The sequence below is a fragment of the Phragmites australis genome, chromosome 17, assembly GCF_958298935.1.
Source record: "Phragmites australis chromosome 17, lpPhrAust1.1, whole genome shotgun sequence".
NCBI lineage: Eukaryota > Viridiplantae > Streptophyta > Magnoliopsida > Poales > Poaceae > Phragmites > Phragmites australis.
In genome coordinates, this window is record NC_084937.1 from 26415450 (window position 1) to 26426147 (window position 10698).

General features: G+C 43.9%; 1 protein-coding gene across 1 annotated transcript; it reads right to left on the reverse strand.

The window, feature by feature from the left end:
- Positions 1-4633: 4633 nt before the first annotated feature.
- On the reverse strand, positions 4634-6822 carry LOC133897375 (transcription factor BC1-like). Its single transcript, XM_062338090.1, has 8 exons — positions 6444-6822; positions 6135-6284; positions 5950-6015; positions 5792-5860; positions 5592-5675; positions 5340-5492; positions 5092-5238; positions 4634-4941 (listed from the first exon to the last, which is right to left on the reverse strand). The coding sequence occupies exons 1-7, from the start codon at positions 6687-6689 to the stop codon at positions 5140-5142; spliced, it is 867 nt and encodes a 288-aa protein (XP_062194074.1). The 5' UTR covers positions 6690-6822; the 3' UTR covers positions 4634-4941; positions 5092-5139.
- Between the last annotated feature and the right edge of the window lie 3876 nt (positions 6823-10698).

Consider the following 10698-nt stretch of genomic DNA (forward strand, 5'->3'; position numbering starts at 1 on the left):
AGCTGTACTTTCGCTGATCGGCTCGAGCTGCCCGGGCGGGACAACGACAGCAACCGGCCGGGAGTGCACTGTTCGGGCATGGCCGATCGACGTCTCGACGGGACGCCGATCGCGCCGATCGGTGGTCTTTGCGGCAGCTGGCTGACCAACGGCAGCCGGCAGGGCGGAATGGGAATCAGGAAACTGTAGGACGATCGGTTGAGAGCAGACTCACTTGAGCTGACAACATAAAGCGACGCGGCAAACAAAACAATTAGACAAACGAAAGGCAACAGCTAGAATACTCCCTGAGGACAAAAAATATATGGTTTTCGATATCGACACGGTCTGCCGAATGGAATGGGCATGGTCTCCAAAACGTAACTTGATCGCTAATTGGTTTAGTGACGAGGTGCGTGACGTGCGTCATGCATTTCACTGCTTCCCTCTCCCTCTTTTCATTTTGTTCCTTTTTGTGCTGCATTGAATCGGCACTTGCAAGTTGCGACTGACTGGAGCCAAGGGGTGGTTGATGGCCAACGATTGCTTTGTAGTATAGCCTTTGTGTAAATGTTTCTGAATTGATTCAGTTTTGCTGTGCTTGCGGTAGCTGCCACATGAAATGTAGTACGGCCTTACTCCTTAGCATGCAGTGGCATCATTGTGATGTGCTACTACTGGATTGCTTTGACCGTGCCGTACTTAGTCCATAACGCTGAAACTTCTGCACAAATTTGCAGGCAGTGAGACTGAAAAGAAGCAGGGAGGCAGTGCAGCATGGAGTATCGTGCCTTCTTATTTCTTCAATGCGCCATTCATACATGTCCATCATGCGTGCGTGCAGTAGGGATGTAATCATGTAACTTTTGTAATGTTTGGGTTATTGGTCCACCAAAACTTAAAAATGAATTAAAAATTTATTTTCATCTAATAAAAATAAAAATAAACTAAATAGTAATCAAAAATTACTTATTAGATATCCACTTACATCTTTACAAACATGCATACACATTCATACCTAGGCGAAGCAAGTCCCAACTCAAACATGTGGGCTCTTCCAAAAAGTTGGGGCATCATGCACACATTGCAGCCGATGCTTGAAGAGGAGAAAAAGGAACCGATCCATCTACTTGCCTCGATGCCAGTCGACTAAACAACTTAGAAAAATAGGAACCCGAGCGTCCAGCTCCGCTTTGTGGTGTAGAGGATAACCTTGCCTCTATTTTTATTTTTTATTTTTAAAAAAATTAAGTTAAAATATATCTTAATTTATATGTGTGCAGGTGACAGATGCAACTTGACGGTCGACAATGGGTGATCGAAGCTAAGCGGATGCTTGGTGTGTACAATCAAGGAGGCCAAGCGAAGTAAAAAATGATCCTACTTGTACACGTGAAGGTCAAGCAAAGCATGAAACGGAGGATGAAGACGATATGTTGAAAAAGTCAAACGAAAGGGATGTTAATGCAAGTGACAAGGTGACCCGAGGGATCGGGAGCGGGAGAGACTCGTCGACGGTCAGGATCGCAAGATGGAGTGCACGTGTCGACATCAGAACGCTTGCTTAAGGTGTAAGCAAGTGGCGAGTCACGCTTTGAAAAATATATATAGTGTTTCACAGTTGGGCATCAAAACTGTAGGAGAACTGAAAGAGTATGTGACACCATCATGAAGCTTGCATCGAGGTGAAATTAAGTTATGAAAGCGTCACGGCCATTCAATGGACAGAACAAGAAATGTACCAAAATACACTCGATGGTAGGTATGAGTATACTACAAGAAAGGATTATTTTGATAACAAGCTAGAAAATTTAAAGATCAAGTTTTCTAAGCCTATAAATAGAGAGATGGGGATATAAGAGAGTTTCAATCAGACTCTTGAGCCCCTTGTGTCACCCATTTGAGAGCTTAGAGTTAGAGTTTTAAAAAAGAGTAAGATGAGTACTTAGCCGATGTAATAGATAAGAGTTGTTTAGATCAAAATCCTTATAATACGTCTAAAATAGGATTGTCCTCTTTGAATAATGAAATTTATGTTTTGTATATACTTGAATTCCCCAACTTCTAGTATTTCTATTGGTTCCTTTGCACGTTTGCAGGTTTTTCTTTTTTATTGTGATTTTCTTGTTGATTTTTGTTTTTGCCTTTGAGCTGCGATTTTTCAACATTGAAAAGTTATTATTGTTGTTGTTAGAGACATAAACGTTCATATACTCATATATTTGAGAGAGTATTGAATTCCTTTATATCTAGACCATTAACTTAGAGAGTTGCTTCTTTAAGTGACTATCCTTTTGCTTTGTTTTTTGTTGAAGTTTCAAACTTTTGTGCTCAAAGATATATGTAATGATCTTGAATAGAGCTTATGATCCATATTCCATCTGTTGAGCCATGTTATCTTAAAAAAAAAATTCTCGCATTTTCTCTCTAAAGTTTATACTTTCATTTGCGTGTTTTGAGGAGGTTAGATGAACAAGAAGTAGACCATCTATTTCGCAAAAAAATTATAAGACATCTATTCATCATCCTCTAGTCGTTGTTCTCGGTCCTGCATTTTGAGTCTATTTGTTAGACTTTAGCTTCAAAATATTTTAGAGCTAGTTATTGTTAGCTTAATAAATTTTTGGAGCTAAAGCTGTAGGTAGATTAAAAATCTTTAGATTAATCATATTGTTCTTATTTTATACTGAATATATATATTTAATCAATTTTATTTTATCCAAAAAATTCCAGATCTGCGTGAATCTCCAAACTAAAACTCTCCTAAATAGTCTTTATTCCCACAGGTTCAGTGGACTAATCCATACACTGCGAGGTTAAAATCAATTTGTGACTCGTGGGCCCCATTTTTCTTCAGGCGTCCATGCCGACACAGTGGGTGGCCTAAGCCACTTGAAAGAAATCAAAGCCTAATACAAAACTAAAGGAATTGATATAATATAGAAATATCAAATATTTTGGATCGAAGCCCTACATTAGCCACTGCATGTATCAATGCATGCATGCACACATGATACATACATGTTAAGGGTGGGAAATACAACTTCACATATATTAGTGGATGTATAACTTATTATGTTCGTTTATTCTATCTACTTGATATTTATCCATCCATTGATTCTTTTATCTTTTCTTTATTATAAATTTTAACATAAATAAACGATCGACCTCGATAAGAAATGTGTTCACATGACTAATAAAATTTTTCTTCCAGTTAAAGAGCACATGACCACCTACCCTAGCTTAGCTAGCACTAATTCACTAGTATCATTCACACATTATTGTTCGATGCCCCGCACAAAGTCAATTCGGACACACTTTTAATCAAGACAAGATCAAGAAGAGAGCAGTGTCATTAAGTAGTAGCTAGCACTCATGTCCCTTGTGAGCCAGCCTGAATCGATCGGGCCCTGACACTCGCGCGGCGGCGACCACCCCAGGACACGGCCATGCAGCAGCCCATGCGGTCGTGCCGGCTCGCTGCCCCCGGCCCCGGCGCCCATGCATGTCGGGCGCGCGGGTGCCGCCGCCATGCTCCCACGTCCCGTCGCGTCGCGCGTCGCCATCGATCCGACGCCGAACGGCCTCTATCGCTTCGACGTCCGTTCGTAACACTCGATCGATCCTTCCGTGCGTTAGCGTCACTGCGTGTCAGCTCGGTCGTCCATTCATCGCCGGCACCGGCCGGCGGGGCCCGGCCAGAGCTCGCCGTCGCCGGCGCCGTCGTCACCGACTCGATCGCCGTGTCGCGCGGTCGTGGCGCCGACTCGACATTTTAGCGTGTTGATCGATTAGGGAGTGATTGGATGGCCGTGGGGGTTACGCGCTTCAATCAGATATGATTGCACCGCGAGATCGATCGACAGGAACTGTTTGCATCGATCAAGTGGTACTCTTCGAAATGCAACTTTCATCACTAATTTATATGGCAATATATAAAACCCAATGAAATTGAAACAACATTATGGAAGTACTTCTCAAGCTAAATATACACATTTGAAAGTATATTTCAAATGTATGTCCAAAATAACCAGTATTTGTGATTGGAGGTAGTACTCAACTAAATAACCAAGGCTCAAACCTCACTTATACCATGCATACAAAAATTATAAGACAACTTCAGAGGCCGAGAAATCCCACAGCATACCATTTGGGGGCCTTCACATTCTGTGAAAGCTTGACCCTCCATTTCTTTTCACTGCCCTTTCCGAATTTTACTTTGTACTCTTATTGTCACCTCACCATGTTCTCACCAAGAAGGTGGTATGGTGTTTCTTTTTTTCACCTGAGCCATGGAAGAATTCCTTTGTCATTTCAGTACAGATGCAAGGACCGACATGATGGTTATGTTTGGTTTCTATTTCGTGAACAGATCAATAATCGTGATTAATGAAGGCGTCGGTAGAAAATATTGGTGGATCAGAATAAACGGTGTATATGGTCTTGCCGTCTTGCATTTAGAATGATGCAAACTGTTCCCACGGTACAACGCCAATCTGAAGAGGAATCAGAGCCAACTTATTGTCCATGCAGGGACCAGTAGTCCAGTACCCGTTGGTGCAGAGACATTTCCTCCTCAAGATTAAGTACACTAGTTCACTGGTACAAAAAAACATTGTCCATTCTCAGTGCTGTAAATATTCAGAAGTGAAACTGAGACACGAGTGAAATTCAGAGTTGAGGCGGCAGAAATTGCCCTTCTATATGAACAAATGATCGTTTCTTTTTCCAGGTAGAGTACAATGGCATTGTCATGCAACCCTTGGGAAGATCCGCAAAGCAATGCCTAACTGATGAGATGCTAACGAAGACTTCAAATCTAACAGTAATACCATGGGGAAAATCTACTGCTACTCCTAGCTACTTCTCTCGTTACAGCCACCAGATAAGGGGATGGATTAGGTCCAACATCACAAACTCATCTGGAGCTTGCTTCTACCTCCATCGCAGCATTATTTCCTCCTGTAGATGCAAAAACAAGCAACAAGAAACGAGAATTATTTTAAATGATTTTTTTAAAAAAAAAAGATATACAGATTCTGCAGGATATACTAAGTTATCTTAACACAGCTAAAACTTCCAACGTGGCTCCACTGAACTTTGCCGCGTTACCTGTTGTCACTGTAGGGTCCTTTACTCGCTTTCTTCCTCACTCTCTCCCTACTGGAAAGGGCACATGTGGTTACTGAACACCACTTGATTGAATAGTTGTTCTTGCCTTGGCTCACCTACTGTTTGCACCATGTAGCTGCCATTGTCCTGAAGATTATGCAGACAGAGCAGCCTCAGCTGGGGTACGGTGCTTTGGAACTGAATCCTGAATGATCATGTGATAGAAATGAAAGGAACAGAAGCCAAACCTGAGAGAAAGCGATACCGCCGCCGTCACCGTGAACCTCGTAGGATGATGGAGAGGTGGAGGTGTTTATGTCCATGATAGTTTGAGATGGAGCTCTGTTCAGGACAGAGGTAGACATTGCAAGTGCCTCATGGTGGAGCATTCCTTCGATCTTCTGAAACAAGTGATGACACTGTGAACACCTTGACAAGAGGGAAAGGAAAAGAGAGAGAAAATGTATGGTTTAGAGCAAAGATAATGAGATGTTGCATACTTGAGTTTGGTCACTGAAGGCATCACTGTCCATGCCAAAACCATACAGCACAGGGCTCAGGGAAGCAATCCTCATGGAAAGGAACTGCATCACAATCATCAGGAAGTAAACGTGTTACTTAGTAACAAATTAACAAATCTCTAAAGTGTCAATATGTATCATCTAGTATACTTTTATTAATTGTTTGCCATGTGTATTACCTCAACTTGGTTCTGCAAGGACTGCACATAATTGATGATCTCATCCAAGATGAGGGCTTTCCCAGTAACCTACAGAAAAAAGGCACATTTTTCAATCTGAAAATTAGTACCATGCAATAAGTTGCAAAGAGCAATTTATTTTAGTAAATGAAATTAACCTTGTCACAACCAGGGACCAGGGCCTGCAGTACCCTCATCCTCTCACTGATTCTCTCCCTCCTCACCTGAAGAAAATGCCAGAACAGATGAGGAAAAAGGAGGCCCAATAACCAAGATAAGCTACACAAGCCACAACAACAATAAGATGGTGGTGAATTTGCAGGCAATGATGTAAGCACAGTACCCTCTCAGCAAGGCTGTGGCTGTCTGTTGCTTGCCCTCTTCTTGCCCTGACATGGATGTACCCCTTATGTGCCTCCTCCTCATCTACCTCTTTGTTGTTTCTCTCTTTTTTTCCTCCCCTCTTTTTGGTACTCTCCTTTGAGTTTGAGTCCTACTTGTTCAACCACACAAGATCAACAAACTGTGAGCCGCATCATTACGAAACTAATCTCTATCAAGAACTATACGCTTCTGTTTTTTAGAAGTTATGAAACATTGTTGACTTGTAGTGTTAGATGTACAAGAACTCTAGTAGTAGTAAATTAACTACCTTGGAGTGAGCAGAGCTGAGGCTGGCACTATCTTCCCTCGGCTTCCTCTTCTTGTCCACAGAAGTAATTCCATGTGGAGAGGTGTCAAGAACCACAGATGAGGTTTCCAGTGAGGCATCTTCAGGGATGGCTGATGCTGAATCTGCTGTGGCTGCCCCATGGCAGAACAAGTAGTTTGGCATGCTGTGGGAGGCATCGGCGAGGCCATGCTCCATCTGTTGTGAGAGGTGTGAGAAGCTTGCCATTGGCCAACAGCAGCTTTGTGCCTACTAGGCTACCACTTCCTGTGGTTGATGCTTTTCAGTGTAGTTTTCTTGGCAAGGAGTTCAGAAGCAACAAGCTGGGTTCATTGGTGACTTGCCGTTGGTTTATATATAAGCTGGGGTGAGGAAATGAATGAGAGGTAAACGCGGGGGGGGGGGGGGGGTCGAGACGAGAGAGAGATGATAAGACCAAATCATTGCATCTCTATTATCAGATAAGTTGGCAGTGGTAAGAAAGGGCCCCGGTGTCCCTTGTTGTAGTAGGATGAAATAAATAATTGAAGAAGTTTAGTCCATCAGCATACATATCGATATGGGTAGGGCCTTCCCTCTCTCTTTCTATTTGATGGTCAAGTTGTGTGTAAGGCTGTAATCACATTGTGTACAAGAATACGAGGAGGAATAGAGAACGGGACCTTTGTAACAGGGTAGCAGGTCGGCAGCAGTTTCACAGAGGTTTCATCCACAAAATATCAAGTTTCGTAGAGGTTTCATCCAAAACATGACCGAGGCTGAGATAACAGAGATAAGGGCTGCCCTTCTGGTATCTGAGTTTCTTTCAGTCTCCTGCAACATCACCTATAAAGTAGCTGCGTCATTAACTGCAAGTAAAAACCATCTGACAGTAAATATAATAGCCAGCAGAGTGGCATAAGAGATTTTCCTGACAGTGGTCAGGAACTCAGGATGGGCTTTTGATTGACTGCATGCAGGACTTTACATTTGTAGTTGGCCAAAAAAAAAAAATCAGGTGTTACCTCAGCAGCCTCAGCTAAACAGGCTCTCTTTTATTTGTTACTTTTTTAATACGAAATTTCCATTTCTAAGTTGAACTTTTTTGTTTGATTATCCTGGTCACTAAATTAGCTTGAAGATACATGTTCTTGTGTGATCTTATTTTGAAAGATCCAAATATTCAAATTAAGCCTTGCATGAACTATAATACTTTTCTCCTTCACCACACTACGTAGACTCCAAATTAAGCAACGTGATGAATCATGCATGCAGATGCATCACCATTCACCAGCAACAACAAGAGCATGGAATGAAGAGTAAGAGTAGCACATGGTGCAACTCCGTTTAGGAATGGAATAGATAACCCTAAAATCCGGCGCGGAAAAAAAGGCTCGCCCTTTGTTTCGTGATCAGTGTGTAGCTAGTACTAACCAGTGCTATTGTGAATGTTATAATAGGGGGCATAGTACTAAATGGCAGACGCAAGGCAGCTAGACAGGGAAGCAAATTTTATAAAATCTTCCTACAAAATATTTTCGTGTGACTCTGATCCAGTTACATATTTTTGATCCGACGGTTAGACTGAAGAGGAGAAATAGAGGGGACACATGCTATTATATGAAAAAGAGGTTTTTTATAGGACACAGTCCTATAGAATTTGCTTTCGCTAGATAGAGAACCCTTCTCTTCATCATCGTCTTTCTCTTCCTTTTCTTTTTTTTTTCTCTTCTTCATCCATAGCCTCGAAGAACGAGAGGGCTCCCGTAGGAGGGCTAGAGCTAGGCTTGGCAACAGAGCGGGTTAGGATCGGGTGTAGTTAGAATGCACCCGACCCTAAACCCGACTCGGAAAAATTTGATCCGAACCCGACACACTTAATAGGTGCGAAATTACTCCTGGCCCCGAACGCGGACAGATCGGCTGGTGGAGGCGCGGCGCAGGCGGTGATTGGGAGGCGAGGCGTGCGCGGCGGCCAGAGAGCGAAATGGGTGCGCCAGCGTGGGTGGTCACTAGGAGCCGAGGCGAATGCGGTGGCCAGGAGGTAGGCACAAGCGAGCGAGGGGCGACGGCGTGTGAGTGTCGGCTGGGAGGCGGACGCGGGCGAGCAACGACAGTGAGCGTCTGCCAGGAATTAGACGCGTGCTAGCGAGCACCGAGCGGCGGACGCGAGCAGTCGCAGTGGTGAGTGCGGGCGACGGCTGGGAGGCGAAGTTCGAGCTATGCCTGGAGTCGAGGAGGGCATAGCATGAGGCGAGCTTAGGCGATGATAGCTTGGCCCACCAAGTGGAGCATATTTTTTTAGCACCCTTTGAGGCCCATGGGAGACAATCCACTCTTGACCCCGACCAGACCCGCTATCGGGCCCTGACCCGTGAGCCTCGCGCGCGAAAATCTAGCTCTACCCCCTCCCTCGTAGGGTGTAAAATCCACACGGACCTGATCCGGCTCAACCCGTTGCCGGTCCTAGCTAGAGCCCCCAATCCACCACTGATAAAACTTTTATCTTATCTTACTGTATAAAAACAATATGTGGGTTCAAGGCATCACAATAATCCTTAATAAGAATTCGGGGTTCAACGCGTGGTTCCATCTAGAGGTGGGACTTGGGCCGGGTCGGGCCCGACCCAACCCCTTCGGGCTTCGGGCCTTTCGGGCCGTGCTAGGATAGCCCGATAAACTGTTCGGGTCGAGCCGGGCTGGCCCAATCCACCTTCAGCTAGATCCAGACCCGGCCCGAATGCACGATGGGCCTTATCAGGCCGAGCTGGCACGGGCCTAGCACCACCACACTCCACCGTGCGTGAGGGCGCGAACCCATTTTTTACCGGGCCAGACCGCCCATTAGGTCCCATATCAAGGCCCGGCTCAGCCCATAAATTGGGTTGGACTGACCCGGCCCATCAATGCTCGAGTCGGGTCAGACTTAAGCTGCACCGGACCGTGCTGGGCTCGAACCGGCCCAAAGTCCCAGCTCTAGTTCCATCCCGTGCGAAGCATGGAGCGAGGGTCTCAAGGTTTTTCATCTTTCATTATCATGAATGCATCATGCTCAACTTTCTTTCGAGAAAAGAAAAGAGCAAAAACAATATTAGTACACACAAGAGAGATGAGAAGAACAGAGTACGTAAATGCGGACACGTCATGTCGCGCACCCTAGGCTTTTCTTGCCTTTTCTCGAGCTGGGCTGATCGTGTGTCAACGTGGCCCATTACTCACTTACTATACCTCTTACCTTTTGCTATTTTTTAACAAAAAGACATGTACGGTACATACTAGAAGTAACTTCATTAACATCTCATCGAAAAAAGTAACTTTATTAATCATTAACACCTACGTTAATTTATCATGCATTACCGCTTATTAACTTTAAAGAGTGAACGTATAACCTGTTTCGTTAGAACTAAACACCACAATTAATTCCATCACAGTTACTGGCACCGAATTAACTACACCCTACCTATAAAATTTACCTTTGCCTCCGGTTCCAACACCAAGAAGCCATTTCGACCCATCATTTCTCACATCTAGGCAACTTTGCTCACTAAGTCCTTCGGGAAAGAAAAAAAAAACTTTGCTCACGAAGCACTACCATCGCCAAAAACCGTGAAAAAGGCATATGCTAATGATCAGGTGCTTGTTTTCTTGAATTTTTTTCAGTCGATGTTCTTGGACTGTCGGATTCGAATCCAATGGTGAATCTTCTTTCTTCAACCTTCATCTCTAGTATTCAGCTCCCCCGTGCCGCCTGCCTACATTTGTCCTCAGTGGCACTGTCCCATCTTCACGCCCGGCCAGCTTGTTTCCCTAGACATCCCTCTAAGTCTGAGAAGCACACTAACGACCCTAAAATTCTCCTTCATAAACCCTAAAACTCACCAGCCATTACATACACATGCGGCAAGCGTCGCATGACCGCCTCCTGCGCCGCGTGCGTGAAAAGTGACCAAGCAACCGATTGTGACTACTATAAGGTGTGTGTTGTTAAGTTGTCTCAACTATGTAAACGGTATTCAAATAATGAGTACTTCTACACAAATGTATGAATGTGATACTACTAATTATTTTGTATATAAAAAGAAAAAATTAGAAATTCTCTCATTAATTGAGAGAAGGAAAAGAATCTACACCGCTTATTTTGGCGGGACCAGACTATAACGGTGTGGATAGATTAGCCGTTACTCCCTCAGTTTATGAATGTAAGTTGTATTTGTTTCAAAAAAAGTCAAACTTTATCAATTTTGATCGATAATTAGTT

Bases quoted from the DNA above. Each gene is read 5' to 3' on its own strand.
- LOC133897375 (XM_062338090.1), bottom strand. From the start codon at position 6,689: ATGGCAAGCTTCTCACACCTCTCACAACAGATGGAGCATGGCCTCGCC. The intron at 6,285-6,443 runs GTAGTTAATTTA...TTGAACAAGTAG, and splicing joins TCAGCTCTGCTCACTCCAAG to GACTCAAACTCAAAGGAGAG. The intron at 5,676-5,791 runs GTAATACACATG...ATTGTGATGCAG, and splicing joins CCTTGCAGAACCAAGTTGAG to TTCCTTTCCATGAGGATTGC.